Source organism: Pocillopora damicornis, chromosome 2 (assembly GCF_964200805.1).
Source record: "Pocillopora damicornis chromosome 2, jaPocDami1.2, whole genome shotgun sequence".
Lineage (NCBI taxonomy): Eukaryota > Metazoa > Cnidaria > Anthozoa > Scleractinia > Pocilloporidae > Pocillopora > Pocillopora damicornis.
In genome coordinates, this window is record NC_142671.1 from 22,701,739 (window position 1) to 22,727,456 (window position 25,718).

General features: G+C 39.9%; 1 protein-coding gene across 1 annotated transcript in view; it reads left to right on the forward strand.

The window, feature by feature from the left end:
- Nucleotides 1-208: 208 nt before the first annotated feature.
- LOC113665055 (erythroid differentiation-related factor 1) overlaps nucleotides 209-25,718 on the forward strand; it is a 27,256-nt gene continuing 1,746 nt past the window's right edge. Inside the window, exons 1-26 of the mRNA XM_027180704.2 lie at nucleotides 209-408; nucleotides 1,499-1,585; nucleotides 2,104-2,198; nucleotides 2,966-3,029; nucleotides 3,740-3,771; nucleotides 4,262-4,358; nucleotides 5,629-5,697; nucleotides 6,160-6,239; nucleotides 10,926-11,142; nucleotides 12,277-12,401; nucleotides 13,024-13,135; nucleotides 14,002-14,064; nucleotides 15,152-15,236; nucleotides 15,571-15,623; nucleotides 16,063-16,121; nucleotides 17,107-17,148; nucleotides 18,085-18,154; nucleotides 18,480-18,659; nucleotides 18,920-18,976; nucleotides 19,530-19,595; nucleotides 20,778-21,186; nucleotides 22,023-22,242; nucleotides 22,782-23,021; nucleotides 23,706-23,841; nucleotides 24,945-25,103; nucleotides 25,554-25,718. The exon at nucleotides 25,554-25,718 is cut by the window's right edge and continues 6 nt beyond it. Of these exons, the coding sequence (XP_027036505.2) occupies nucleotides 325-408; nucleotides 1,499-1,585; nucleotides 2,104-2,198; nucleotides 2,966-3,029; nucleotides 3,740-3,771; nucleotides 4,262-4,358; nucleotides 5,629-5,697; nucleotides 6,160-6,239; nucleotides 10,926-11,142; nucleotides 12,277-12,401; nucleotides 13,024-13,135; nucleotides 14,002-14,064; nucleotides 15,152-15,236; nucleotides 15,571-15,623; nucleotides 16,063-16,121; nucleotides 17,107-17,148; nucleotides 18,085-18,154; nucleotides 18,480-18,659; nucleotides 18,920-18,976; nucleotides 19,530-19,595; nucleotides 20,778-21,186; nucleotides 22,023-22,242; nucleotides 22,782-23,021; nucleotides 23,706-23,841; nucleotides 24,945-25,103; nucleotides 25,554-25,718 (3,066 nt within the window). The 5' untranslated portion in view covers nucleotides 209-324. The remainder of the gene's footprint in view (nucleotides 409-1,498; nucleotides 1,586-2,103; nucleotides 2,199-2,965; nucleotides 3,030-3,739; nucleotides 3,772-4,261; nucleotides 4,359-5,628; nucleotides 5,698-6,159; nucleotides 6,240-10,925; nucleotides 11,143-12,276; nucleotides 12,402-13,023; nucleotides 13,136-14,001; nucleotides 14,065-15,151; nucleotides 15,237-15,570; nucleotides 15,624-16,062; nucleotides 16,122-17,106; nucleotides 17,149-18,084; nucleotides 18,155-18,479; nucleotides 18,660-18,919; nucleotides 18,977-19,529; nucleotides 19,596-20,777; nucleotides 21,187-22,022; nucleotides 22,243-22,781; nucleotides 23,022-23,705; nucleotides 23,842-24,944; nucleotides 25,104-25,553) is intronic.

Below are 25,718 nucleotides of genomic sequence, written 5' to 3' on the forward strand. Positions count from 1 at the left end.
TAAGTTTTGTAATTTCAATTATGCATTTATTTCGTTGCGCGGTTTCTTTAAAGTGTTCGGTATCGAGAAAATGAAAAAAAGACCATCTCCCCCCAAGGATTTTTGATAAATAATGAAAATGAAAAGATGGAATTTCAGCCAATGCGCGCTTTTCATTTTCGATCGGTCTCCAGTCCTCCAACTACTGAAAAATGACGTGTTGTAGCCTAGACTCCAGTTCTTCGAAGAATATGATCCATCATGGCGGTTGTCTACTTCATTGGGAGAGACAATTTTTCATCTCGCGTCCAGGACAAGTTGTGGGAGATTTGAAGGGGAAATGAAATGGAAGGGAGTAAGTCAGATAAAGTAAGAACACCGGAAAAGAGTGCCTTTACCAAACTTCAATCTCCAGAAGGGAATAAGTCGGTAGGTTTGTAGTTATTTTTGTTTGAATTTTACGTCACTCAGAATTGAAGCTGAACGTAAATACGATATCCGTGGTTCTCTCGTGTAGAAAAGGGAAATTGCCAATTTGCAACGCAGATTTAAAATTATCGTTTCTGGTCTTCCATTATAGTCCTAAATCAACTTATATACCGCTATTTTAAAAAACATTGGCCTTGTTTGCAGTAGCTATAATGCGCTAGTAATTCCTTCTAAATAGCTAGTATTTAAGAGGATTATAAATATAAAAGCTAACTCTTGAATTTGAGAATTAAATATCGTAGTTGCATTTGGTTTTTCGTGTATGTTGTATTACAGTCACGGCTACTTTGTTCAGAAGGGTTGTCCTTTCCTCTAGCTGTTCACCAGGAACTTAAGTTCCAAAAAATCTTTCAATATTTATATTTAGCTTGTCGTTTCACCATGGTATTTTTGCTGTCAAAGTTATTGATATGGAGCTAAGAAATGACTTAATGATGTATGACATGCTCAAGTTTATCAAATAATTTTGACAATCAAGTATTTGACTATTTTGCCACCAACTCAGAGGAATCTGCAAAAGAGTTGCTTGCTAATAACAGGAATCACATGGACAGTTATTTTATTTTCCCATAATTAAACAGCAAGAGAGACACTGCTGTATATTGAAAATCAGAAAACATCCTTAGAAATTCAATCAGAAATGAAAACTGTGGAAAGCTATATGGAAAAGAAATTTCATCAAAAGGATTGGACCATCTGAAATTGGATTTGACAATAAACTTACAGAGGTCTTTAACCCTTTCAGTAATTCCCATATGTGACTGAGACAGAATTTCCCTATAGAATAGACATCACAAAATCAAGTAAACAAATGATGTTAAGATTAAAGGATATTATCATGTAGGGAATTATTAGTTAATCCAATACCAAGTTCTCAGGATTAATATGTTCATGCACTGATACTGTAATTTCTGAACATGAAAAGTTTTGAGCTAATTAAAAATGCAAGGGGCTGTTTAGAAAGGACAGGAATAAAACAATTTCAGTTAACAGTTTTGATTTTTTTTGTTTATTAATTTTTTATGTTTAGAAATCAGCAATAGCAGAGGTCAGCTCGACTGCAATTGTGAAGTACTCAGCTCAGGAAGTCTTACCTTACTATAACAAATTGCAGCAGGTAAAAAAAGTAGTCTTTAGAATCATTACTTTAGTGAATAGTGTCTAACAAACAGCCTACTCTTGTCACTCCACCTAAAAGTGCCTTTGTGGCAAATATTTACAGGAGCACCTTTAAAGTTATGAAATTTGTTGTTGTTGTTAATTGATTATTAATAAACCGTATTCACAACTCATAGTTGTGAGAATTTGGTGTTAAGTCCAGATAACAACTTCTACCTGATAAGTTGGAGTATTCTCATTACCTGTATGGTTGTATAGGGAGAAGTTACATGTTAATCACTTCTGGGGTTTAAAGGGTAAACTCTGATAATGATTTCTTTAGAGGTCGTCAAATATTATTCAAATTTGAACAGTAGTCCTATTTAGGAAAAGCCTCACCCAGACAAATGCTATAGATAACAGTTTCAGATTGCTGGTAGTCATCACACTTGATGGGAATGGAGAGTGTGAATTTGTAATTATATGTCTGAAGAAACTTCCACTGGCCGTAACTGATTGCAGAATTTTTACTGTTAGGATACAAACCTCAATGTTGCCCCTTCAAATTGGCTGCGAGATGGAAGGTTTTCTGATCTCAGTTTTCTCAAAAGGGACCCTGTTGAGTTTACAAGGTAATCAATCTTTTTCCAAAAGAAACTTATTTTATATATGAATTAATTTTACAATTAGGGACTTCTGTTGTTATTGCATTTTAATGAATGGTAATATCCACTAAAAGTACATATTTAAGTTTTAACTTTTCAATGTGCTTGTGCATGACTTTTTTTGATACTGTGGGAGATTTTTGAAAGTTTCTTTGAAAAATTAGGGTGACAAATGCAACTGTAAACCTTTTGACATGTTGAAACAAAATAGCTCTCAAGGTGAGGAGTGTTATGAGGTACCAGCATGTTGCCATGTAAAGTCACATAGATGATAATAGAATTTCCAGAATTGATGCTATGGGCCAGCATCTTATTTTTGAATAGAAGCACTGTTTAAAAATCTTTTTGTCATACAATGTTGTAGACAGAAAAAGCCCTTGATATTAGCTTGGTACTGATCCCCATCACAGATTCTCAAAAAGTATGGATTGTTTTTTTTTAAGAACCTACTAACAACTGTATAAAAATTTCTTTTGGAGCTTGCATCATGGCCAAGAATGTTTCCTTCAGTTTCATTTCAGACTTTCTTTATCCTCTGTCCTAACATTTGATTTTACTTTTGCATTTTGATCATATTTTATTTTTACAGTGCAACTGTGAAAATACATTATCAAACATTGTCTAAAGAATGTGGGTGCTTTAGCTGGAAATGTATTTGAAAAGTAATAGATAACCAATGTGAAGTTAGAATTTGTTCAATTAAAAATTAATATACTGGGTATTTTGAATCACAGTTTTGGAATGGCACACAGCTTTGTTGATACTATTGGAGATGTTGATGTGATATCTGATGCTGAGGTAAAATTTTCTTTTCTTGAGACATTTGAAACTCATCAGCTTTGTGACAATTCTCTCAGGTTGCAGGGTTAAGCAGGGTCAAACCCTAACCTTAACCTCAAGAGCAGGATGTTTTTATGATTTTGAATATTGTTCTGCTGATACTTTGTCCTTCATTTGCCTTTCCTCTGGGTCCCTTCTTTTCCACACATTTACCTTCTAATGGCGAAATGAATAATAACTTAATATGTATTCCTTTTGACATCACCATTCCATTATGGTTGACAACATTTTGAGCAATTTTCAATGGAGTATTGAAAGAAATCCAGGATTGCTTTGTTTCAGCTTTACTGCACTCTGTGACTGTTCCCAAAAAACTTGTGCCACTCTCTTGACCAATTATATGCCAAACTAAAACCAATCAGATTTATTTCTCATATTTTCCTGCGCTTGTAACAGTTTGGTTGGTTTTACTTTGAGTTCTCATTGGCTCTTAAAGGTATTTTCCTTTCTTCAGATTGGCTGTTGTGATTACATTGGTTTTAGCTTTAAGACACTTAATCAATGAATGCTCTGACCAATATATACACAAACTGTCCGAATAAAATGAACTATTCATACCCAGTGAATCAAATGAGAAAGAAAACTCTGAAAACATGCTTTAACTTTGTCTTAGTGGGTGCATCTTTAATTTCTCTTTAAATTTTTTTCTTTTGCTTTTATCAATATAGAACATCAAGAAATTACTTAAAATACCATACAGGTGTGTGAATCATGATTTTCTTGGTATGATGTACCCCATCTTAATGACTCTTGATTTGGCTTTGAGAAATTACTGTTTAATCAGTCTGGTTAATCACATGCATTTTGTAATGCTTATTAATTTATTCAGTTGATACCAGCTGGATTCAGCCAAACACAAAAGGTCAATTTTTCATTCCATTCATTCGGGTGATTCTAAGAATACATCAAGTTCTATTTTGACTTCCAAAACAAGAGGAATGAGTTGAGTGTAGGTAGAGAGGTAACTGGATAATAAGTTAACAGTCTTAAACAAGAACGAAAACCATTCCCAATCAACACCTTTGTAATTTGATTGTCCTGGCTTTGGTTGCTGTTACATGTACCGGCCTACTATGTAATTGATCCTGCCAGATTTGGAACAGAAGGTTTTACCCGCATTCATGACTTCTGTTTACTAAGGTGTTTTTTAAAAAAATACATTTTGTCATTTAATTTTGTTGTTCATTTAGTGCCAAAGCTGAAGTAAGCTTAGCAGTCCATAGAGTGGGGCCAACTCTGCTGTTGGATTATCTTGATGTACCATCACTGATTTCATTTGCTTCTGAGGTTTGTTTATATTTAATTCTAAGTAGCTTCAGTCTGCGTCAGCTACAATCTTTAATGACACTTAACCCTTTCACTCCCAAGATCTCATTGGTATTTCTCCTTACTCTGCTATATATAACTCCTATGATGTTAGTTTGGAGAATTTGGTATTGGATAAACATTCTTGATTCTCATCTCTTGTCTGCTTGATATTGCATTGATATTGTAAGGAGAGATTCTGTCTTGGTCATTGGTGGGAGTTAAAGGGTTAACAAGAATATATCTGAATATATGTGACTATCTGCAATACCATCTTCCAATATCCTATATCTAAAGATAATTAAAATTTTGATCTAAGTCTTCTCTGTTAGGGATTGATGTAAAACTATTTTCAGGAACACTTTACCAATTAAATGAATTCATGAACCATTGAAATATTTATAACTCATCCGGATGTGAGCTGGGAATTGAAATTTTTATGCTAAGTTACTGTTACTTAATGCTTATTTTTGTCAAAGATCTCATACATTTCTTAATATTCCAATTTTCTAATCATGCTCCTCTACTTAGTTCTTTTGATTCATTGCAAACTCTTGAGTTATTCTTAGATCTCTGCCACTCTATTTATCTATTTTCTTTTCCAATAAAATTTGATAGGGATGGTTCTTTTCATTTTTAACCCTTTAACTCCCATGAGTGACCAAGACAGAATTTCTCCTTACTATATCTATACAATATCACGCAGACAAGTGACGAGAATAAAGAAAAATATCAATTGTGGGATTACTAACTGATCCGATACCAAATTCTCCAAACTTAAACATGATGAGAGTCATTTGGCAGACAGTAAGGAGAATTACTTGTGAGATCTTGGTCTCCCAGAACCAATCCTAGTTCCCTAGTTCACTCCTACATTTCACGACTTTTACAATAATAAAAGAGTGGTAAATTAGCCAGGGTTTTCAATGTTAAAGCCATTTACTGGTGATCTTCTGCTGTATTCAAGAGCTCTTACCACCATCTACCCCTTTTCCTGGCAGTCAACCCATCAATTACACCGTCTGCAACCATGAAAAAAGTTATTGAAACCCCTAATTGATATTTCTCTGTATTCCCATCACTTGTCTGCTTGATATTGTGTAGATATTGTGAGGAGAAATTCTGTCCTAGTCACTCATGGGAGTTAAAGGGCTATGCAATGATTAGAAGCACCCTGGGAATACCATAGCTAACTGAGTATGAAATTATACATTATCAATCCATTAATTTTGTTTGCTTACTTTTCTTGCAGGGACACAGTGACACTATTTTTCGTAGGTGGCTTTATGATTTCTACTGTGAACAAACTGGAATTCCAAAGGTACATGTATGTGTATGTTGTCAGAGTAAATAAGGCATGTGTCAAGAGCGTACATTGAGAAAAACAACAGTGTTAGGTATACATGACTGAAAAATGTTCAATATACAACTGATTTCCAATAATGAGATTGCAAAAAGTTTGAACATATTTCTTAGTGCAGTAAATTTGGGGTTAAGAATGGTATGTTTTGCAGTGCATCAGCTTCATTTGATCCTTTTTGTTGGTATTTGTCAGTTCAAAGGGCATGATTATCTTTGCAGGTAAAGAAATTTGCTCTGTCTAGAAATATGTTCATGTGCGTTGGCATAAAAGCTGGCTGGTTTTTGATAATATCAACATTTTATCAATTTTCACCTTATGCCAGGTTTATGGATCAATGGGATTTTGATATCTGTATGTTAGTAAACTATTTTTACATTTAGTAAGTTAAACATACAACACCATAACATACTGCATTTATAGGATGCTAGCTTTGAACGCAAGAAGAAGAAAAAAGATCAGGCAAAACTCAGACACATATTTTCAAAGTTCCTTCATTACAGGTACAGTCTGTGTAACATAAGGCATTTCCCTTCAAATATGAAGTGTATGGGAAGATTTTCTGAAAACCAACTTGACAGTGAAGGGTTTTGTATCATAAGAGCAACTGCTATCTGTATGTAGAGAATTGTGGGAGAATGCTCCCTTGGAGAATTTTGTAATTGAAGATTAGTTTAAATTGGATTTCCTTGATCAGTGGCAAAAACATAAACAAATCAGAGCAGTGCTTACATTTTATAAAATTAAGGCTAGGGACATCTTCACCTAATGCAGAATACTTTTTTGAAAGGAAAATTTTACTGCCAATGTTTCTAGAATTATTCAACAAAACAGCAAAGAAGAAGTTTATTGTTTTTTTATTTATCTATCAGTTGAATATTAGAGTTTTTCTGTCACATGATAACTCTTGAAATGAGACTGGACTGTTTGTGTTTCTTCACCTGTGGGAAAGTATGAGGTATTGAGTGATGAGACCCCAAGCAAACCTCTCCAAAAGTCCTCTCAAATCTTCCCACTGGCGGAGAAACACGGGTCCTGCAGTGTTGATAATGAGGGCCTGCTAGCAGGCTAGTGGAAATACTGTTTGCTTTTGAATTGATTTGTCAGGTGATCAGCAAGTGTTAGATATGTGTTATCTCCTGGTCAGCACAGTTGGTACTTATAAATGATATTCCAAACATAACAAGTTCAAACTGAAATAATTTTTTTTTTGGACTGTTTGTTTGTGTGTGAATAAGAGTAATTAAAAGGACATATGCTATATGTTAGCCCTTTAATTCCTAACATCTGATAATTACTGCTCACCTCTAGGTGTTAGATCAAGGTGCATGTAACAACTTCTACCTCGGCCGATAAGTTTTAGTGGTCTTATTACTTGTTTTCTGGATAGTGTTTGGGTATTGTAGGGAGAGGTTACATGTTAATCACTTTTGGAAGTGAAAGGGTTAATTGTCTCAGGATTAAACAAAAAACAAAAAGGAAAAAGGAGAAGGACAGAGAGGAATGTTTATTTGGGCTGGGGTGAGGTGTGTACTTTGAATTTTGAATGTAAGTTGAGGAGGAGATTTCAAAAAGAGCCTTAAAGAGTCACTACAGAGCAAACCCACTGCTCAAAAGGTTTGAAGTTGGATTATGATAGGCTGATACCCAGAGATCATTGCTATGTCAGTTGTGGTCACAAATTGTAGGGTCTGTGACTTGACACACACTGATCTTTAAGGGGAGTGGAGGTTCTTTTAGAAGTGCTGATATTTATGGGTTCAGGAGTGTTCTTAGCAATATCTCCAGAACATCCCAACTAAATATTATAGATTTTTGTGGGGAGGGGAGTATCTCTTGCAGTTCCCTAATGATGGTTATTTGCGGTTGGTTAAACCGTCTTCATGGCAATGGTTTCTAGGGAAACTAAGATAAACATGGTTTTTTGTAAAAAAGGGTGAAAAATGCTTCTTAAATTATGTTATTGTAATACATTTTGGGTTAATCTGTGATGTTTTGTTGCTATCGAGAGCTCTTATCAGAGCTCGTTGACTACCCAATCAACCAAGAAACTTCTATCAATCGGGAGCTCTTTTCAGAGCTCGTTGACTCCCCGATCATCCAATAAACATCTTGTGATCGGGAGCTCTTTTCAGAGCTCGTTGACTCCCCGATCAACTAAGAAACGTCTTGCGATCGGGAGCTCTTTTCGGAGCTCGTTGACTCCCCGATCGACCAACAAACATTTTGTGATCGGGAGCTCTTATAAGAGCTCGTTGACTCCCCGATCACCCACCAAACTTCTTGTTATCGGGAGCATTTATAAGAGCCCACTGACTCCTCGATCACTCACCAATCTTCTTGCGATCTGGAGCTCTTATCAGAGCTCGTTGACTCCCCGATCAACCTAGAAATATCTTGTGATCGGGAGCTTTTATCAGAGCTCGTTGACTCCCCGATCAAGCAACAAACATCTTGTGATCGGGAGCTTTTATCAGAGCTTGTTGACTCCCCGATCAACCAACGTAAATCTTGTGATCGGGAGCTCTTTTCAGAGCTCGTTGACTCCACGGTCACCCAATAAACTTCTTGCGATCGGGAGCTCTTATCAGAGCTCGTTGACTCCCCAATAAACCAAACTTCTTGCGATCGGGAGCTTTTATAAGAGCTCGTTGACTCCCCGATCAAGCAACAAACATCATGTGATCGGGAGCTCTTTCCAGCGCCTGTTATCAACCCTATAAATCAAGAAACTTCTTGCAATCGTGAGCTCTTATCAGAGTTCATTGACTCTCCGATCACCCTCCAAACTTCTTGCGATCGGAAGTTCTCATCAGAGCTTGTTGACTCGTGATAAACCAACCAACTTCGTGTGATTGGGAGCTTTTATCAGAGCTCGTTGACTACCCAATCAACCAAGACACTTCTTGCGATTGGGAGCTCTGTTCAGAGCTCGTTGTATCCCCGATAAATCAACTACCAACTTGACATCGGAAGCTCTCATCAGAGTGCATTGACTCCCTTATCAACCAACAAACGTCTTGCGATTGGGAGCTCTTATCAGAGCTCGTTCACTCCCCTACCACCCACCAAACTTCTTGTGATCGGGAGCACTTATTAGAGCAAGTTAACTCCCCGATAAATTAACAAAATTCTTGCGAGCGAGAACTTTTATCAGAGCTTGTTGAGTCTCCGATCACCCACTAAACTTCTTGCGATCGGGAGCTCTTATCAGAGCTCACTGACTCCCCGATCAACCAAGAAACATCTTAAGATCGGGAGCTCTTATGAGAGCTCGTTGACTACCCGATCAACCAAGAAACTTCTTGCAATCGTGAGCTCCTATCAGAGCTCATTGACTCTCCGATCACCCTTCAAACTTCTTGCGATCGGGAGCTCTTATCAGAGCTCACTGATTCCCCGATCAACCAAGAAACATCTTGCGATCGGGAGCTCTTATTAGTGCACGTTGACTACCCGATCAACCAAGAAACGTCTTGCAATCGTGAGCTCCTATCAGAGCTCATTGACTCTCCGATCACCCTCCAATTTTCTTGCGATCGAGAGTTCTCATCAGAGCTTGTTGACTCCTTGATAAACTCACAAATTTCTTGCGATTGGGAGCTTTTATCAGAGCTCGTTGACTACCCGATCAACCAAGAAACATCTTGCAATCGTGAGCTCTTATCAGAGCTCATTGACTCTCCGATCACCCTCCAAACTTCTTGCGATCGGGAGTTCTCATCAGAGCTGGTTGACTCCCCGATAAATTAACAAAGTTCTTGCGATCGGGAGCTTTTATCAGAGCTCGTTGAGTCTCCGATCACCCACCAAACTTCTTGCGATCGGGAGCTCTTATCAGAGCTCATTGACTCCCCGATAAAACAAGAAACATCTTGCGATCGGGAGCTCTTATGAGAGCTCGCGACTACCCGATCAACCAAGAAACTTCTTGCAATCGTGAGCTCTTATCAGAGCTCATTGACTCTCCGATCGCCCTCCAAACTTCTTGCGATCGGGAGCTTTTATCAGAGCTCGTTGACTACCCGATCAACCAAAAAACATCTTGCGATCGGGAGCTCCCATCAGAGCTCGTTGACTACCCGGCTAACCAAGAAACTTCTCGCGATCGGGAGCCCTTATCAGAGCTCGTTGACTCCCCGATCAACCTAGAAACATCTTGTGATTGGGAGCTCGTATCAGAGCTCGTTGACTACCCGATCAACCTAGAAACATCTTGCGATCGGGAGCTCTTATCAGAGCTCGTTGACTACCCGATCAACCTAGAAGCATCTTGTGATCGGGAGCTCGTATCAGAGCTCGTTGACTCCCCGATCAACCTAGAAATATCTTGTGATCGGGAGCTCTGATCAGAGCTCGTTGACTACCCGATCAACCAAGGCACTTCTTGCGATTGGGAGCTCTGTTCAGAGCTCGTTGTATCTCCGATGAATCAACTACCAACTTGACATCGGAAGCTCTTATCAGAGTGTATTGACTCCCTTATCAACCAACAAACGTCTTGTGATCGGGAGCTCTTATCAGAGCTAGTTGACTCCCCGATAAATTAACAAAGTTCTTGCGATCGGGAGTTTGTGCAAATTATAACGGTCTAAAACTCATCAGGGTATCTCCATTGAAATTCTTTTGCCTGTGTACATATAGCAAGGTCAATGGTGAGGTATTTTTCCATTGAACAATATCCGCCATTTATTCTTTTCACCATTTTTTTATTATTTCTCGTTTTTTTCTTGGTTTCCTCTACAACCATTGCCTTGGTAAAGGTTAACAAATCAACCGAAATTATCCCGCATTTAACTAACTGCCAAATCTACCTCACCCCTTCATTTTTATTTCATATATACATAAATATTGTTATTTCCTAAAGCGCCTCACTGCCCCTAATAGTTAGTCACTGACGCCAGAATTTTTTACCACGACTAACAAAGCGATAATCGCAGGGTATCAGGCTATCATAATCTGATGTCTAACCTTTTGTGTAATGGGGTGCTATGAGGGTGGCTTTCTCTGGCTTCTCCTCTTCGACTCATATGATAAGTGCTTAATCAAAGGGCGAGCACATTTGACGAAATGGAAGTAAATTGAGGATTTTATGGAATAGTCATCATGATATCTTGACCTTTTCACTACCTGCAAAGTTGCATAGTTTGGTTTAGATTGTCTTGTTATAATTTTATCTCTTCATTTAGCATTCAGAATGACAATCAAGATGCTTCAACAGATACCACCTTTAAAACATACCCTGATCCCAGCTCGTCGCCTCTTGGAGACTCTTGTGACGAGGGGGAAGGTGAGCCTTTCAGAGATCCAGTCTCAGGACCAACTGTTTTTGCAGAAAAGGGATCAGATCTGTTTGCACCAATAATTGTTGAGGCTGATTCACCAGAAGAACCTGTTCTACCCCAGGTAAAGGCAATTACATTTCCGATTGCAGTGTTATTGATATTCTGACTCCAAATTTTCAATCTTTGTAAGCCTTTTAAAAGTGTTTGTCCTTCAGCAAAGGGTTTGGGAGGGTTAGACTTATTCCATCAAGCCTTTTAAGTTTGTGATAATTTCCTATTTTCTCATGAGCCTAATGGTTGATTCAGCTGTGATATTATAGTGAGAAATTAGAAGCTAATCACCCTCAGGGGTTAAAGGGTTAAGAGCTCTTACTCAAAAGTAGCCTGCTCCTTTCAGTCAGTTTGTGAGAGGGAGGGGGGCCAGTAAATATGTAAGGGGGCAAGTAAATATACAGGGGGGCAAGTAAATATACAGGGGGGTAAGTAAATATACATGGGGGCAAGTAGTATACAAGGGGGCAAGTAAGTATACAGGGGGGCAAGTAAATATACAGGGGGGGCAAGTAAATATACAGGGGGGCAAGTAAATATACAGGGGGGCGAGTAAATATACAGGGCGGCAAGTAAATGTACAGGGGGGCAAGTACTTTGCAGGGGAAGCAAGAACAAACAGGTAAAAGGGGACCGACCTTCCCACCCCGATTTTCTCCATTCTGCCCCTCTGGCTGCGCAGAGTGCTAAGGATATCCAACAAAACTAACTGATCGAAATGTTGAGCTTACTTTCTTTGGCGATAGGAGAGAACCTACCAAGGCCACTTCTGTGGCCAGTGGTATAACGTGAATCACTGTGTACTGCTCTTGTGAGGCGATCCCTCAAAGGCAGACATCTCATTGTAATTCAATTTTGCTAACTGAGTTGATAATGTAAATTTGGCCCCCGTAAAGTTTCAAAAGCCTACGTTTCGAGCGTTAGCTCTTCGTTAGAGCAAATAGGCGAATGGCTAACACTCGTAACGTCAGTTTTAAAAATTCTTTTCTATGGCTAACTTACGTTTTCAACTCAGTCAATAAAACTAAATTATCTTGTGATCCCCCCTGCCACCGACCACGGACCACCCACGCAGCACTGCAGTGTTTTTAAAAACTTGCCCTCTTTATCTCATTAATAGTTTTTGTGCAGGTGTGAATTTTACTTGTCTTGCCATTAATGCATTGATATGAAAAAGGTTAAAAACGAAACCTTTGTTGTTCAGCTCCAACAGGACTCTTCATTCCAACACAATGTTCTGTGGCAATTTGAAGATATCCAGATGCTTGTAGGATCCAACCTGCCCATATTTGGAGGTGGTAAATACCCTGCAGTCAGCCTAAGACTTAGGTAAATGGAAAAATCTCTACTGTAAGTTTACAACTTGAAAGTCATCAGATCTAAATGTGGTATTTCAGATGAGTAACTTTAAAGTCACTCAAAGAAAAAATTTATAGATATTCCTTACTGCTAAAAGCATCAAAGACTAATCGAGGCGGTGGCGAAGGGATTTTTGTTTAAAGGGAGGAAAGAAATTTACTAAGAGTAAAGATTTCCGAAACGATACACTCAGGGAACAACCATATGCGTTTACTACGAAAGAAAACTGAAAACAACAGAAACTAAATTATGCCTAATAAACAATAACCAATAAGTTATTTGTTTAATCAAATAAGAAACTTTGATATAGTTATTCCTTATCCTTAGGGTATCGAGAAGTATTTGCTTAGTTTTATACGGAATTTGGATTTACTAAGCGTTCTATTACAGCAATGAACAGCATTCCAGATCAATATGCCAATCTGTGGAAATTATATTTTTTTCATTTACGCACTTCTGGTAGCGTAAACATTGAAGGATTCATTAGATGTGGTACAATTTTAGTTACCAGATGTTTTTCATGATGTGATAATCAGTTTTTTGTTCTTTGTATTATCAAAGCTGAATGTCAAATTTTTTTTCTTATATTCAGAGAGTGTGGCAACCCCATCAACGTTCTAACAGGGTTGGATTACTGGCTGGATAACCTGATGTGTAATGTTCCAGAGGTAGCCATGTGTTACCATTTAGATGGCATTGTTCAAGTAAGTTGTTTGAAGGACAGTGTTGTATAATGGGCCATATTTAGTCATGGCATGTTGGTGAAGGTGGAGAAATGATCGTATAGTGTTAATCGTACGTGCCTCTTACTTCTGGAACCTAAGTTCGCCTCCCTGGGGCTGGCCTTTGTGGCGAATGGGCTTTTATCAACGTCGTGTCACGAGCCGCGAAATCCGCGGGTTCCGTGGCAGTGAGAGGTCTGGGAAGGGTCTAGCACGTGCCATAACCCTCGCACAACACAGTGGGGTCAAATGCCTACGTATGTGCGAATATTGAAACGATTGAGTATCAAAAAGTAGCGCGTCACGGTGGTGTAAACTCTCATACCTCTTTTGATAAAACTCAAAACGAAAATGATAAATCAATAGAACACTCTTTATAAGATAAACTTCGTGTTCGAAAATTCTCCAGTTTCCTTCTTTGGTCCCCCTCGCACACACGCAGCTTGGCTCGCTGGCGCGAATCAGGCGGGCCTTCGCCTCTCTTGCCGCAGCGATAATGACAGTCTGCTCGCAGGGTTGAGTTGGTTGTCAATTCTGAGCCACGCTCCAAGGATTTTTCTCAAAGGTTTTTTTCTGGACTCCTCTGGCTCTTATCCCTTGCCAAAAACCAACACTCAACCAGGGAGGAGTGAATGAAGAGTCACCGCTAAGAAGTGCTTTGGTTAAAATCCAATATTATTTTCATGATACTGCGTGAAGAATGCCCCTAAAATAGTATTTGATGAGAATAAAACGTCCAGTTTTATTATTGCCATTGGATCTTTATGCACCAAAAACTCTAATGGAAATAATGTTGCCAAATTTTAGCATCATCAACAAAACAGTATTTTATTGGTTTCACTCTGCAGTACTACGATCTTTATAAAACAGAGGAGTTACCAGACTTGGAAGGGAGTAATTTTTCTCCAAAGGTAATGTCATCCAGTTCGCTCCCTTTACTCTCAACTCCTTTATATGTGCTACTACCAGAGAATCTGAACAGTGTCTTGAGGTATAGAGGTTGTTCAATATAGGAAGTACTCATATCATCTCGGTCCTACAACATAATTGCGTCAATAACAAAATGCCTTAAGATGATTGGTTCTTGAACTCCAGTAGCCTAATGAATTGGTGCGCTGGTTTCCGGGTCGAGAGATTTGGGGTCGAAACCTGGCTGGGTTAAGGTGTTGTGTACTGGGGAAAAGCACTATATTCAGACGGTACTTCTCTCCAGTCAGGAGTATGAATGGGTACTAGCAAATTGCGAGGAAAGCCTAAAGTAATGCTGGGGGGTGACCTTGGACTAGCATCCCATCTAGGGGGGAGGAGTAATACTACTAGTTGCTTTATGCTTAGGAAACGGGATAAGTTCCGGCTGGGGGGCCAATAGGCTTGAGTGTAGACTTAACCTGGCTGTTTCAAGTCCAATCTTTCTGATTCCATCAGTCCGATTACACACACTTGTAAGCGGACAGGCCAATTCGGACAGTTCAGCAGCCAATGAAAATTAAGTTCTTAAAGCCGTCGGGCAATAAAACTCAGCTCCTCAGCCGATGGTCACAAAAGCTGGGCCCTAATTTAGAGTTCGCATCTGTTTGATAGAGCTGTCCCCTGAATGAAGATATGTGTGGATGAAATATGGGAAGACTTAGGTTGGTGTCCGCTTGATTCAGCATTCATCAAGTTGCGTGAGCTTCGTGGCATTTTTTTTTGGCGTGACAAGTCTTCCTCTTCAGATCTTAAACAGCCACCCAACCTACCGAGTTCTTCTAAAGAGAAATCCACGGAATGTTTAGTTACACTACCAGACACATTTGCTGGGATACTTACTGCATCCCCTCTCCCTCTCAATGTTAAAACTGAATGGAAGTGAGGCGGAGAAAGAACACCAATGACGTTATTCTGGAGAAGTGCCCCAAATAATTATGTCTGGGAGTGTAGCCGCTTTTGTTATATTTTTCAGTTGATTTTGTCTTTGAAATCTTCTGCATCATAATCCTGTCTTCTCTCTATCCTTAGGTCGTGAAAGATGTAGCACAAAATATCCTTTCTTTCATGAAGGCAAACTGCACCCGTGAAGGACACACCTATTGGCTTTTTAAGGGTATAGTGGTTTTTAACTTTGCTTCAGTTAATCCTTTACACCATATTACACATTTCGGAGAAAATGGACAAGTTCTACTTTTGGCCTATCTATTTTTAAATAAGAGAAGACTCCGTTGTAATGAAATCCGTGGATCAAGAAGTTCGTGATCGTTTTTCTCACAGTGTAGTCACTTCCCATGCGGATCTACATCGGAAGTAACTCCATCTTGAAACAAACTATCAAAAGTTTGGTGGTTAATTGTTTTTGTTTCGTCAATTCATACACATACCAATCGTTTCATACAAGTTCACAACCTTTTTTTGTATTTTTTACTGTATCCATTGCTTTATAGCGACTGGCAGTGACGTCATTAAGTTGTATGACTTGACATCAATTTGTCAGCAGGTATGGAATTTGTAAGGATTATTACCCTGTTATGACGAACATAGAAACAAACTATATCTTTATTTAGCAGATCATTTGAAACAGGGAGTTAGAAAACCAGTCAACCACAAAGGCTTATACTAAAGTCGACAGGATTGTTGCTCTGGATTATTGGTGTACCCCCTTTTCTCTCGTATACTTGAAACTCGTTTTCCTTCTCTTTGATTTTACATGCGTTTCATTCTATACTCTGTGGAGCCAAAGGTCGCTTTTTCTACAAACCTTTTGTCAGATTGTGTCACCCAGTGCATTGAGGAGGTATTGAAGTATTTGTTAGTTTTGCAAGCAATGACGTTTGAACACTTCTTAACTTCTCAACTATTTAATAAACTAATACATGTTTTATGGTGTTCTGACATGAACATGACTGTGTTTTTTCCTTCTTCCTCTGACTACACAGCGAACGGACGACAAGACAGAGAACTTGTTTACTGTGCCAGTGGCTATGCTGTTCTACCGGTCAGTATTACCTAATCATTTTCTTAGCACCAAAACAGGGCTCTTGCGACAAGCACTGTTCTGCTGGAAGGCGCGATTGTCAAATTTTACAGATTAGGCTTTTACATGGTTCGCGATCTAAAGGATTATGCCTGCGCAGAACTCTCTAGCTACCACCAACTATCAGAAGTTTTAATGTATAGCTACTACCGCTTATCATATTGGAATTTTCTCAAATATTGCAAAATTCAAGTTGTCGGTTTAATGATGAACAAGTATGTTCAAAGGTAGTTCAATATTCCGAGAGCGCAGTCAATTGCTCTCCTTTACACGGGGAACAGAGAACTTTAATGTGACTGTATTACCGGTTTATTTAACCGAACAACTGCCGCGCAACTCGATCTTGTTCATTGTCTAATAATACATACGGCTCGCGACCGCGAGACGAAAACTTCGAACGGTGGGCTTTTTTAGCTTTAGTAGCTACTAGCAATAGTTGTTCCTGGCTCTTCTTTCACTCTCGGCACCTCGGGCCTCGCACGGAACGCTTCGTTTTCTGACCTTACCTTATACGAAAATGTTCGTCAAGAGACGCGTAGAGCTCCCAATATCCTGTACAGACGTTTTTCAGTCCTGTCACGCAATGTATAATGGTAGAATGCGACAGGCCCTAATGGTTAACGCTGAAGGACGAGCGTTTCTCCAACCGCAGGAAGATTGGAAACGAGTCGGGGAGGGGTCCGTTGGGGGTCTAGGTCGCGTTTCTCAAGGCCTCACTCTATCCTGCGGGCTAAAAAACGCTCGTGCCGAAGTGCCAGTAATAGGGCGTGCTCGAATGCTACGTTGTGGTGGATGGGGAGCTGGGAAGGGGGTGCGAAAGAACGCCTTGCGTGACAAGACCAAAACAACATCTGCGAATGGAACCACTCGAGTTACTGGTCCATAAGATTTTCTTCCTGAATATTGTTAGGTGTAGTTATTGATCGATGGACTTTTTAATCATCAGAGTTGCTAAAAATATGATGAATCAGTCACCATTGAGTTCTGGGTAAGTGAGAAACAAGAACGTAATACTTGTTAGAACAGTAACCCACGTCTGATATCTTTGGACGACAGCAGGGGCCTTGAGCCGAGTGTATCAAATAGAGGCTTACCGGATTTCGTTTCCAGGGCCTCTCTTCTTCCTAATTGTGGAACGAGAGAAGGGCGGGAAGAACAGAGAGTCACGGAACGAGTTTGTCTTACTGGTAGACTTTCGCATTAAATGAATGGACACAAGGAAACAGTTTTTTCTTGGTTAAACTTGCTCTGGTCGGCTATTCTTGACTTTAAATGAGTTCCCATTAGAGAGGATCTGTAGTCGGGATGATGGACAGCAATTCAGTGAACGAGTTTTTGATTTTATCATATCATATTTCGTGCATCAGACCCAATTCAAGCATGTAAACCGCAAGACGTTTACCAATACCCACCTCGCCCTCCTCCTTTACTTTCGTTTCAACCCGTGAACTCCCGAGATCTGATTGTTAATTCTCCTCTTTAGCTGTTACACTTTTCCTAGTAAGTTAGTGACGAGAATTTGGTGTTAGATCAAGATGACAACTTTGACATGATAAGTCTGAGTATTCTCATTACCTGTTTGCTGGATAATGTATAGATATATCATAAGGAGAAGTTACATGTTAATCCCTTCTGGGAGTCAAAGGGTTAAGGAAAACGATTTTGATCCTAATGTCTGTTGCTGGTGAAAGTGAATAATACTCTGACTTCTTGGACGAAGGGAAGGCATCAGAATCAAGGGAAGAATTGCATGTCACTGCAGAGTTTGAGTTGTGAAATCTGATTTATTCCTTTGCCGTAATCACGTTGGCTAGGACGTCAGCATTCGTTGGTCGCTCGGGAGTAAAGTGTGATCCCCAACTTGAAGACTCTGTTGAATATTTAAATTATTTCTTAGATTGGTTTCCATTTTTTTTCAATTTAGGGAACAATCAACGGTTCGCCAGCTGCTCAATAACTGTCTCCTTTTGTTGGACAATGAAACATATCCCGAGGTAATCTATTTTCACCCATCTTTATTCTGAGTCTGTGCAACTTTTCAAATCATCTTATTTTTCATGTGGTGTTTCTTCAACTGCATACAAAGATATTTACGTTACTCTGTGTCCTTCGTAAAAATAGCAGTTGAGTTTCCATTTAAATAAATTACAGGCGTTAAGAATGCTTCAGTCAGTTCAAATCATAAACATTTTCCTAACTCCTTAATGTGAGACGCTTATAGTAACTCGAAATCTTCGACACTCAATCGAAAAGCGCGCTAGCCAATACTGCCTTACGCATGATAGGTCTGTGATACGTTTGGCATGTGTGTTTTGCCAGATTTTCTCATCAGCAAGCTTTTTGTTATCCGACCTGTACTCCCCTGATGATGTGCACGCCCTGCCAGCCATAAACACAACGGATGACCCGGAAGGCGATGAAGAGGAAAATAACTCTGAGGCTAGCCCTTCTGATGAATGGTCTGGACAAAGTGACGGAGAAACTATTACGGCCCTGAAGGTAAGACTTTAATCAAGTCCTCCATAGGACGTTAAGGTTTCTTCCTTCGTTATTCGCATTCAGCATTAACGTAGTAAGGCAATGTTTTTGGGAAATATTCGCCTATTCCTCGCGTGAAGTTTCAAGTCCTTGCTATCGGCTCACTCTCTTCTCCTTAGCTGTCAACGTACAAGACATGACCACTTTGCCCAAAATAACCCGTTGCAATTTTTATTTCCCGCCAAATCTGAGTGAGTATTTTATGTTCTTCTATTTTACAGTCGCTCGACGTGACGAAACTATCGACTCCCATAACACAACAAGATGACTGGATTAAGGTACTAGCTGCATGGTAGTCCTACTGGCTGTTTTGTTACGGTATATTGAGCAAACTACGAAGTCGATGGCAAAGCGATCGGCAAGAAACAACTTGAAAGGGTTCACGAGGAGAACGATAGCTCTGCTCGTGTATTTTCTAACTTTCTGCAAAGTAACAATTAGATATTTTCTTTAGTCGGAGCAGAGGCTTTAACAGCTTTTTTCCATAAGCAGCCGCCGATGGTTCATAGGTGGCTGTGCCCGGAAAAAGGCCGTAAGGCGTACTCCACACACGGGAGCCTGCGCCAAGGCTAAACAGACGGTGAGCCATATGAGCTTTCAGGGCTACGGTTCTTCCTCTGAAAACATAATGTAACGTGAGCTTTTCTGCCGAGACAACAAACCTTTTCCCAAGGTGGTTTGCATACTGAGGAGGCGGGGACGGGAAGCGCTAAAGTGATAACAGCTGCTGGGATAAGACTTGACAATGAGCATCTCTAACATTTTACTTTCTAACTTCTGAGAAAGTTCCGTTTTCATTTCTGAAAAAGAGATTTTTTTTCAATCATACAGGTTTCTAAGCCATTACCTAGCAACGTGGAAGAAAGGTGTAAAGTGGCTCTGTCGCAGATCGTAAAGGTAAGCTTTCTTGCAGTCTTAGCTGTTCAGAGACTCATTTGTCCTTAACACTACAACGGGAAGAAGGGAGTGCCCTCAGGAATAGGAGCGCTGGAGTGTTCTATTTAAGTATTTCAATGTTTGAAAAAAATACGGCAAAAGAGCAGGCTATCAAAAGTGTATACTCAATCTCAAATAACCTGCTGTTCACGGGTAGATTTTGTTTGACTTGTTCAGATGTTATCGGAAGTTAAATGGCCAGAAATTGCTCAAAACTGGTGCTATCACTCGTATCTACTCACTTCGATGTTTGAGTTATTTTTCAGTTATTTTGTTTTATAAATTAAAAAAATAACTCTTTGTTAGCGTGTAGAGTTGCTCGCACCAATCAGATCGCCGCATAAGGGTATTATCTCGCACCAATCAGATTGCCGCATTTGGGTATGTATCTCACACCAATCAGATTGCCGCACTAGGGTGTATATCTCGCAACAATAATTTCGCAGCATTTGGATATCGTACACCAATCACAGCGTTTGGGTATTGTTTTCTTGTAAATTATGTCATGGAATCAGGGGGCTGTGCACAAAGAATGACTTCATCCAGAAATTTTGGGCTCAGTTGGTAAGCGTTATGATAATGGCCTTTGCAAGAGCCTCGTCGAGTGAAGTCGAGATTTATCGCGATATGAAAGGTTCGCACTTATTTTTCTTGTATCTTTTTTAAGTTAAGACGTGTTTTTCTGCTCCTTTTCTCACAGCGTACACGCCAAACAACTTACATTCCATCACATACCATGAAAACAACGTCCATAGTCTAATCAGAACATATCCAATCATTGCACTACATGAACATTAGACAATTTTTCACCTGCTTTAACTTTATTCTACCAATCAGATTCCATTTTGCCACATTAGACTTCGCTCCATCACATGCCATTTGCTTGTATACAACCAGCATTTTAACACTAAGTCTAACCACATTATTCAACCCCACTGAAAAAAATTCACAGGGAACTCAATGCTACTGATAGTGAATTTTCCATGCAATTCTTCCGCGTTTTCACTTTTTCTACGAACAAAATTGTCCCATCTCAACCCACTCAGCCAAAAAAATAATTCTCGCATGCTACGCATGCCTACGTTATTGACTTGCAAAGGTACGTTATTATGGTCTCTCTCTCTCTATCGTTCCACGTAATAGGGCCTTTCGTGTGTCAAAAAGCATTTGTCAGAAAGCAGCCCTCAAGGGGATGTCCTTAATAGTACCACCGATGACAGCTCCTCTTCCGAAGGCGCCCCATCTCCATCCCAGTCTCCTAGAAGTGACGCGGTATCGAGCTCTAAATCCCCCCAAGCAGTTGTTCCTACTAATTCAAAACACCTTTGTCTGCATAAGAGGGAGAAAACTCCTCTTGTCCTTAGAAGGCCGGTGCGCTGGCAAGCAAGGACGGCTGGCTTATTGTTTCACAAAGCGGCGTCTGTCTATCACTCGCTGGCCTGTACTTTTAATTCAAACGGCAAGTTTGGCCGCGGTCTGAAGAACTGTAAACTTGCATTTAAGTGTCTAGAGGCTTCTCAGATTTTTGGTGTGGAGCCAAAGAACAAGAAAGGTAACGAGCTACCTTACACTCCTAGATCGCTTTACGTCAGCAACAATTTCTGAAGGTTGGCCAGACACTGCCTTTTATGAATCTAAAAGAAGAGCAAAGTAACTTTTTAAATTTCTATGTAGCTAGGAGCCCTTAGCTTTCGAGCAGGCCCTCATTATCAGCGCTTCCGCACTAGTGTTTCTTCGCCCGCTGAAAAGTGTGAGGCCTTAAGAAACGCGAGCCTGCGAGAGGTCTGCCAGCGGTTTTAGCACTTATGATGAGGGCAAATGGTAAACCTCTCCTTGACTTGGCTCAAATTTTCCTGCGGGCAGAGAAACGCGCGTCCTGTAGAGCTTATATTCAGGGCCAGTTGATACGTTAGAATGAAAAAATGTAAGGTGAATGGGAGTTTTTGTTAGAGTTTACCCTGATGCTTGGCAAAGCTCAGACATACAGTATTTGAATTTTTTAGCCGGACAATTGCAATTATTGACAGAATCACCTAAACGAGTGGACTGTTTGGCTAGTTCTGACTATTGGTAAGTGCCCTGGGGCTCCTGTGCAAATTGAGAGAATGCTGGCAACCAAAAAATGAAGAGTAAATAGAACGTAATTGTATGAGAGATGTTCATGTTTTTTTCTTGCGGAAATCAAAGAGCAGAGCCACTTAGCGATGGGTGCTACTGAGATTTTGCGGTCATTAAGAGATATATTGTGTTGCTAAGTAGCTATTTCGATTAAAATTTTTGGTTTATTTCGGATCTCAACTTAACGTAGTACTTAATTTGCACAAGACAGTTGCCTATGGCATAAGTCAGGGTCACATTGTTCAAGAAAGTTTCTTGTTACATATTTAGGCGACCAGTTGCTGATCTCGGTACAGTTTGTGTGCGGAGACTCCTATCTGATGCTGGCCAAGTGTCAAGGAAATTTAGCTGTCCATCAGGAAGATTATCGTTTTAAATCCGAAGAAGACGTTTTCATCTGCGATGCGGCCGAGGAGTGTATTTCCGGTCAAGTTGAATATTCTTCTAGTGTTAAGTTTGTGTCAGATGTGGAGAAAAATTTACTGAAGAGGCAAGTTTGCTAACCAATCAATGGTTGTCTCAACCCTTTAACCTCTAAGAGTGATCAGCATCTAATTTCTCCCTTCAATATCACCCCTGGATCAAACATTAAAGACATGAGAGGATAGGAAATGATCACCAAACATAGAAGCTCTTGATTGTTCAACTAATTCTCCCTTTCAGTGAAAAAGAAAATGTTCCAAGAAGAGTAGGGAGAATACAGACATTGATGTTCAGGTGTAAAGGGTTATCATCACGGGCGGTTCATAAACCCTCACTTAGGATTCTCTTGCTTCTTTGTCTTCCTGAAAAGCCCTAGAACGTTTTTATTAGAGAATAATGTCCCACAAAAACTCGGGGATTCTAAACTTATTTCTGTGAGATTCGTACAAAACTGAAATCAGATCGTGGCATGGCATAAAACTTTTCAAACGCCCTTAGTCCATGAAGTTATGTTTGTGAGTTTGATAGGTCGTCAAACTCAGAGATTTGTTGCATTGTACTCGTTGGGTTCCGAAATTGAATTTGTTGTTGTTTGATCATCCCTAGTGTTAGCTTATATGACGCCGCCCTTCAACTCGCAACGACAGACACCAAAGTGGAGCTGGTGGTAAACTTAACAAGACGACTGGGGAACGTTAAAAACGAGTTGGGCGTGTTTTATATGAACAAAGCTGCTTCCCTATTGGACAGCAGCTCAGAACCCTCGAATGAGGAACGAGAACTGTGGAAGAAAAGCTTCTCTAATTTCGACAGCGGTATTCGCACTTTTGATGTAACAGATGACAGGTTCGTTTTGAATATTATGTTGTTTAAAAAAACTCATATAAAGGCTTGTCTTCACTGGCGATGGAGTTGGAGTCGTAGGAGTGTTTCCAGGAGTGTTTCCAAAAACAAATGAGATTCATAAGCAGAGTTATGGGCTTGACGGGAGCGGGGTCGAAAGGATCAGAACGATTCCATATTCTTCTCGTTCTTTTCATGTATTTGACGCCAATGAGCAAGTAAAAAAGTAACTTTTTAGAGGGTGGGTACTTGACTTCACTGTAACCTGCAGTGGAGGAGCAATTTTTTTGGATTTCCTTTTTGCAGAATCTCTTGCGTAACCGCTCGCTTCTCGCTCACTTCTGCTCTCCTGAAAAGCGCTAAAAATTTAACAAACATACAAAACAATGAAAGAAATCGCCCGTTTTCCAGGGTACCCTAGGGTTGTAAAGTAAAGTTCTCATAAAATTTTATACTTTGTTCAGGACCGAGAAGCGAAAACCACACTTGATATGTTTTCGGCTAAGGAAGTGCTCCTAAAGAAGCATTCAACCTCTGTTTTTTTAAATCAGCGGCTCAAATGACATTAGTTTACAATAATCTTTCTTGTGTATGCTTTTTGTATCTTGCCATTTTGAGAAAATGAACTAATCCGTTTACTCCTTTACTGTTATTTCAACCGCTTTTCCTGTTCTTTTTAATCTTCAGTGCAAACAAGGCGTTATTGCTGTCTAATTTAGGCCGTCTAATGCGGCTATGCGCCCAGGCCGTAGGAGGCGTGGAAACCAAGCTGACAGGAAGAAGGGGAGAGTTCACTCAGGAGGAGAGAGGATATTTTAACAAGGTTCGATATTGTCTTTATTCCTCGCCTTTTACGTTGGTCCGCCCAGTTCTTGAGCTGACATTCACCATGAGAGACGGTGTGTCATAAACCCGGCCAATTTCAACGTATTTTCCCCTTCACAGACCCAACAGCAGTCAACGGATAGAAAGTTAGGGTTAACTTTGGGTTACGGGAGGGGTAGGTGCGCAGTTGAACTGATACTGACAGTGATCTTTTTTATGTATTCAGTTACCTAATTCAACATTAACATTGCGAAAACAGTTACCAAATTTGTCACGGTACGCTGTACTTTACATTAACAATACGATATACGAGCATTGTTGGCATTGCCAATACTACTTAAAGTAACACTGTTGGAGCGTTATAAAAGCAACACCAGTGATCACAACTACCAATCAGAACAAAGGTTGACATCATCAATAATCAATGAAAACTTAAAGTAAAAGTAGGTAACCTGCGTCAAGCGCGGGAAAGCGCGAGTGACCAAGTTGAGATTGGTCTTAGTTTTGCATCTGATTGGTTGAGAGAGTAGCACGAACTCTTTGGACCGATCACAAAGCAAAGTGAAGCAAAACCCAAGTAATTCAAGGTCACTCTCGATACTCTGTTGAAAACTGCATGACATTTTCATTTACCTTTCAGCCTAATCGTATTAACCTTGTACAGTAGAGTATAGAACATGGGCAGTTTTTAATTGAATGTGGTGTAGAGGACATTTACGTGACAACTGCTCGATATTGTTTTCACCCTCACGAAGATCCGCGCTGTACTCAGGTTACGAAGTGCTCTCTAACTGACCTTAATTATGATTCTTGTTGCATTGTCACCTGTTGCTGCCCTAAGTCCTTAACTTTTTTTGTTCGGCTAATTCTAAAAGCACTGTTGATCCTTTGCGATGCGTTTTTTTCCTCTCTCACCCGATATCGTGGATGTGATCTAAAGAGTTTGCCTTTTTTAACGTCAAACTGCAACCATGTACACAATCCTTACACTTTTTGCAACCTTAAAACCGATCATATCTCATTCTTTCTCTCCATAATTTTACCACGATTATTTGAACCAAATCGACTGCCCTATATAAAATTTCCCCTTTGTCTTTACAGGCTTTTGAGTTCTACAACAAGGCTCTTCGATGTTTGGCTGACAGGAAGAAAAGTCCAGAGGTCTGGGACACAGTCACGTGGGAGTTATCGGGCTCTTACTTTTCAATGGGGACCCTCCTACAAGATTTTGCACCCCTTTCCACTTATGCTCAAGAGCAGGTAACGGACCTTTATGACGGTACCAGTCAAGCGTCAGTTGACGCAGAAAAGGTCCGAAATCCAGTTTAGTGCAGTCCATGTGAGTCCAGAGCTCATTCAAAGTCTATGGGCCGGTTATTTGCACTTGCTTTAACCAAAACCGCAGTTTTACGCAAGCAGTGGGCCTTACGTATTCTTTGTAAGAGGGTTGTTTTAATTAAATAAATATCGCTCCACGGCTAGCTTTCGGCCCTTTAGAAACTGTTCACAAAAATAAATGTTCAGATAAAAGATTCAGCGAAATTCAAGATAATTTAGAACGCAGTTTTGTTATCAGTGATAAATTATGACTGGCCATTAGAAGCTCTTCCTCGTGATCATCTCTCGCTGTTTCTCAAGAGAGATTAAAATTGTTTTCCTATTAGCGGCGATCTTTTCAGTTTGAGGACTTCTGTTTGTTATGTCCATTAGGTTGAACAGGAGGTAACTGAGCTGATGATGAAAGCACTCCGTCTGTGTGAACAAAGTGTCACTTTGAGTACGCCATACGTTAAACCCCGGTCTCTTTACCAGCTCTATCATCGGATAGCTTCAATTCACCATCGGCTGGCGTCTCTTTACCACAATTCTTATAGG